Genomic DNA, 6037 nt, shown 5'->3' with positions numbered 1-6037 from the left:
ACTAAAAAAAGAAGAATTTAGCGACAATGTCTGGCTGCCTCTCTTTTCCAGAAAGGTCAGACAGAGGGGCAACATGAAGGCGATTGCAAGGCAGTGGCAATTGGAAGGCCAAAATTACATCGGGAAGCTCAAACAAGGAAGCAATAACCAGATGATCAGAATGCAGTGGTCACTGGAAGGCCAAAATTTGATTCGAAAGATCTGTGCCATTAACTTCAAGCCCGAAAGGAATGGAGGCCAAAGCATGTACTACCGAAGGGTGAATGTCTTACCAACCAGCAGCCTCCTGGAGTGTCCGAAACAGCCCAAGTTCGGGAGGATCAGCCGATGATAAGAGCACTTGATTTCAATGAAGTATCAGAAGTAAGTTTGAACATAGTAGTGACTGATTGGGACCTTGAACGAGCCCTACATTACAAGGGCGACTTCAAAGTCAATATGATCGAATTTTTTCTTTGAGAGTTTGAGGCCGATATTACGGCCCAACAACCAGTCAATTCAAATGACGACATGATCCTCCAGGATCTGAAAGCAAGAGCAGACAGGTCTGGGTACCCATACACATAAGCCGGAGCTCATATCACTCGTCTTCCCGATGGGCACGCAAGGGCACCTCCCAAGCTGCCTTTTTTAGAGCAAGATTTGCTCCTTGATTGTACGAGCTACCCCACTGTTTAAAGTACAAGACTTGCTGGACGAGGTCAATTTGGGGATGAAGCTACCCCTCGGATGACACAGATCAACACCTTGCTGAGTGCGGAAACGAGGGAGAAATAGTCACCTAGATTCGGGAGCTCAAAATTTTTTTTGCATGGGACCACCATGAGATGTCGAGGATTCAAGTAACCTAGTGGATCATCGCTTGTCTATGAAGGCGTCATATCAGCTCTATAAACAACCCGCAAGGTGTTGTAATCAAGAATTATAGTTAACAAGAATGCCGAACCAGCCTTCCAAAAACATGTACGGCCCCAGACATTCTAGAAAGACAATATGGTTTGGAAGGTCACCCTCTCGAAAAGGCCCAAAGACGCAAGGCTAAGTAAGTGGATACCAATGGGGGAAGGACCGATCAAGGTAAGGCGGATGATCGAAACAACAAGTATTTAAAAAAATTATTAGGACAACAAAGTTATTTTTGTCCAAATAATTTTGTGGGGAGGATTTGTAATCCATCCAAAAGAAAAGACCTAGATCACCAGCTGACCTAACGAAAATATTGCAATCAAAGGCCCAAAATAAGCAAATCTTTTCACCTTTTCGGGCCAACCCAACCTTACAATAGCCCATAAGAGTAGGTCCAAGTATGGACTCGATCAGAAAGGTGGCGTGGGGAGCTTTTTTGTAGGAGGAAGTTGAGATTTTTGGTGGAGAAGAGTTAGCAAGGTGGAAAATCCATCCAAATGAGGGTGGAATGTGAGATTTTTATGGAGAGAAATGAAGAAAGAAAAAGATTTATCTTAAAAAAGAGGTTAGAAGGTCAGATAGTTGTGAAAAAGGTTCAAGAGAAGAAGAATCTATCCAAAAATAAGGCTGGAATGTGAGCTTTTTGTGGGGATAATCCAAAAGAGAAGGCCTTATCCAGATGGTGGATCCATATCCAAAGGATTAAAATTCAATGAAAACGACCTTCTAATTACTTGAACGAGATCGATTCACCTTACATACGCATTTCCTTTCCAAAATAATTTTTATTTCAATTTTTCATAGCATTTTTGTATTGATTTTACCGCTTTATTTTATCTTTTCTGCAATTTTAATAGTGATTCCAATCTTCTTTCTTCAATTTTTAGCCGTTTTTTAGCTTCTCAATTTTATTTTTATCTTCTTGTGGCATTACTCACAAGATCATCGCGAGATAACCGAGATCCTTTCTTAAAGAGGTCGGAGAACCCTTCGATCAAATCAATTCCGACGAGCTTTTTCTTATTAGGCTTTTGGAGGCGATTTTTGACAAAAATAATTAGAAAAGTAGTATTAAAATAATTTTAAATTTATTTTTACCATGTATAATATGAGTGTTGTGCTAGTATAGATATATATAATCAATCTAGCATTTAAAATTATTTATTTGAAAAAATTTATTAAATTAATATTATCCAATAATTTATAAATTATATTTTGGTTTGAGGTATATTATGTAAGACATACGAAATTGTGTTAATAATATTAAAATAAAATTTTATATTAAATGTAGATTTTTTTTTTAAATAATAAACTATATACTTCCTCTGTCTCATTGAAAAGTTGTCATTTTTTATTTTCGTCCGTCCCAAAACAAGGTTACCATTTCCTAATTTAGTAATTGTACTACCTACCTAACATAATAAATACCCTTTCAATTTACACTATATTACATAAATGTCATTACTTTTATATTACACAATACTAATAGGGGCATTTTCATCTTTTTCACTACAATTCATTATAATACTAATATTTAAAAATCTACATGCAAAAAGTAAACGGCAACCTTGTACCGGGACGGAGGGAGTATTGAGGATCGTGTCAAAAAAAAAGTTTGTTAGAACAAAAAACTCTGGGGTTGTGTTCTTTTGTGAGTTTTATCACATGTTTTTACTATTCAAATTCTTTTTTCTTTTAAAAAATATCACATCAAATAATTATTTTTATTTTTTATATTATACTATAATTTTCTTTTGCATTCAAAACACCATATCAACCTCTGTTTATATCACATCAAACAACTATCCAAATTCAACTTTTTACTATTCAAAAATCCTAACTAAAAAACTAAAATTCACAAACAAACACACCCTAGGATTTTGACACTTGAAATGACTATTTTATCCTTGTTAAATTTTGATATTTCCTCTTACACCGACCCATTATCTCCCATTTCTATCTTCAATCGACGGATTCTGGTTTGCTTCTTCCTCCTCCTCTCGCTGGACTGGTCTGCTTCTTCATTTTTACCAAACGAATCAAAATTGGGATGGGGGATTGTCGCTGCTCCTCTTGCCCAACTATAATTTAAACTTTGTCAATTGAATGCATTAAGGTATTCGTTTACCCAGCTCTCAAATTGGGGTGATATACATTTCGAGTGTTTCACAAAAATTTATTGAATGTTTTAGATAAGTTAGGGGTCGTGGTTCAATGTACTCGTTCGCTTAATGTTTCTGTTTACTTGATCTACAGTAGATGAGGGAAATATTCTTGCTTTCTTGATTTGTAACTTCATGTTGTTTCGAAGGCTCATTTCTATACTTGTTCTTTTTCCCTCTTGGCTTTTCCTGGCTAGAGAGATTGTTCAGTAGGTTTCTACGCTTTACTCCCTATTTTGTGTACAGAATCATATTGAATATTTTTTAACTGCGGAACACAAATGAGACGGCTCACAATGCTTACCACTGCCGCATAATGCTAGACCGCCTTACATAACACCATAATCAACGGATATCGCACTCTGCCCGTTTTGGACTATCAATGGGCCCGGCCGAAAACAAAACAAAAGTTTCTAGATATATACGTTGTAATAATTTATTATCATCATTATTTATTTTTATTTTTTTTGCAGAATACATATAAATAATTATATAGAAAATAATTTTTTCGAGCATTTTATATTCAAATTTATCAGTACCCATTTTTGTTATCATTTATTTTAAATTTTCAATACACAATGTAGGAGAAATATTTAAATATTTTAAAACAAATAGTTAAAAAATAATTTTCAATAACTTTGATTTTTTGAGCGTAGCTATTATTTCATAATTTTACTATAATTATAAAATATATTATTTATTTTCACAGGAATACATTTAATTTACTATTTAAATTAAAGTTTAAATTAGATCAAAAAATATCTTTTAATTTTGAAAATTTTCAACAGCCGAAAAAATTTTAATTAAAAAAAATGAAAATTATAACAATAATAAAATAATAAAAGTACATCATAAAATTTCTTAAAAAATCTAACTATCAATGGTAAAGGTAAGATATAAAAAATAATTAGAATGAGAATTCAAAAACAGACCAATGTTGAACACGTCATACCTACATATCATATATGTATACAAATATATTATGGATGCATTTATGTAGGCAAATTGTCATAGCTACGTGTACAAGTTTTGAAGAATCCTATGCCTATAAATACTACTGAAAGAATAATTAACAGACACACCAATTTCTCTTCAAATCTCCCTTCATTTATTACTCTTTTCACTTTACATCACGTCATACATTAATATATATTTAAGTACTAACTCACTACACAAAATACTTATATATATATATATATATTCGTACTAAACATATATACATATGTAATCATTAACACAGACACATTATACATAAATACTTATATATATATATTCTCACTAAACATATATACATATGTAATCATTAACACACACAGACACATTATACATATATATACACACTTACATATATACAGAATATATATAATATATTATACATAAAATATAAAATAGTGGTTAGCGGTAGAAGTAATTAATATTTCTATTGGCTAATCGTATACTAATATTACAACACGTTATCAGCACGATTGTGTATTTTAATTTCAGCAAGGTAATATTTCATATTTTATCTGTTTATTATGACTAACCTTGCCAAACAGGAATTTTCTCCCTCTCCTCGTTTCTGGCCAAAATTATATGGCATGGGCTCGCGATGTTAAAATGCATAGGGCATCAATGGGCTTGGAAAATACCATTGCCCGGGATAAAAACTCCCCGAGCCAAGATCGTGCAAAGGCCATGATCTTTTTGTGTCATCACATCGATGAGGCACTGAAAATGCAATATATCACGCTGAAATCCCCGCTTGAATTTTGGGAGAGATTAAAAGAAAGATACGATCATTTGAGGCTGACATTGTTGCCAAGGGCACGAAGCGAATGGCAAAGCCTACGGCTTCAGGACTTTAAAACAGCCCAAGAATATAATTATGCCATGTTTAAAATAACATCACAGCTGCGCCACTGTGGCGAAAATGTATCTGAATCTAATATGATGGAGAAAACTTTCTCCACTTTTCATGCCTCTAACATGGTTTTGCAGCAGCAGTATCGCGAAAGAGGCTTCCAGAAATATTCTGAGCTGATCACCTGTCTTTTGCTGGCCGAACAAAATAATGAATTGCTGTTGAAAAATCACGAATCTCGGCCAACAGGTGCAAATCCATTTCCAGATGCAAATGCGATACAGCCGGAAAATCCGGTGCGTGGCCGTGGGCAGGTAAGAAATCAAAGAATTGATCGCGATCGAAATCAGAATCGCGGACGGGGCCGGGCAAACGCATACAATCACAATAATTATCAAAACAGGCCCCGATATGTGCCAAATCAGCGTTATAATGACAGAAGGCCGTACAGACCTCAACAAAGGTTCAACACCGGGAGAAACAGAAACAATGACGAGGAATGCACCCATGTGTGGAATCAAAGGCCATTGAGCCCATGTTTGTCGCACAGCCAATCACTTGGCTGAACTGTATCGGGCCTCAAAGGAAAGACTGGGAAGAATTGCCCCCAAAATAAATCACGCTGCCCACGATGACACATTTGACGATGTGATGAATGAAAATATCACGCACCTGGATGCCGATGATCTGCTTGATATAGTTGATGATGTTAAATGATAAAATGATGTTGTATCTCTTTTGTTATTTTGATGTTTTTTGCCCCCCTTTTTGTATTACCCTCTATAATATAATTCTATTTTGATTATGTTACTAATACATGTCTTTTTTATTATTTTTACCTTCTTGCAAAGATATGGATGCAAAATATTTTGGAGCCGATGACAACATCTGCCTTATCGACAATGCTACGACTCACAGCATTCTGAAAAATAAAAGTTATTTCTCTCATCTTAATATGGGAAAGACCACAATTGTTACTATCAGTGGTGCATCGAAAATGATTGAAGGCTCAGGAAAAGCTATTGCATATCTCCCGAAAGGGACAAAAATGGCAATTGAAAATACCTTGTTCTCGAGCAAAGCTCGAAGGAATTTACTGAGCTTCAGTGATATTCGGAAAAATGGG

General features: G+C 34.8%; 1 protein-coding gene across 1 annotated transcript; it reads left to right on the top strand.

Moving 5' to 3' along the window:
* Window positions 1-4682: 4682 nt before the first annotated feature.
* On the top strand, window positions 4683-5477 carry LOC127257715 (uncharacterized). The gene has a single exon (XM_051284181.1). The coding sequence runs from the start codon at window positions 4683-4685 to the stop codon at window positions 5475-5477; it is 795 nt and encodes a 264-aa protein (XP_051140138.1).
* The last annotated feature ends 560 nt before the right edge of the window (window positions 5478-6037 follow it).

The sequence above is a fragment of the Andrographis paniculata genome, unplaced genomic scaffold, assembly GCF_009805555.1.
Source record: "Andrographis paniculata isolate CXL003 unplaced genomic scaffold, ASM980555v1 Contig58END, whole genome shotgun sequence".
Taxonomy (NCBI): Eukaryota; Viridiplantae; Streptophyta; class Magnoliopsida; order Lamiales; family Acanthaceae; genus Andrographis; species Andrographis paniculata.
The sequence above is the reverse complement of the archived record's forward strand: the minus strand, read 5'-3'. Positions and strand labels throughout refer to the sequence as shown.

What these genes read in the sequence shown, in the direction of transcription:
- LOC127257715 (XM_051284181.1), top strand. Translation starts at nt 4,683, where the DNA reads ATGGGCTTGGAAAATACCATTGCCCGGGATAAAAACTCCCCGAGCCAA.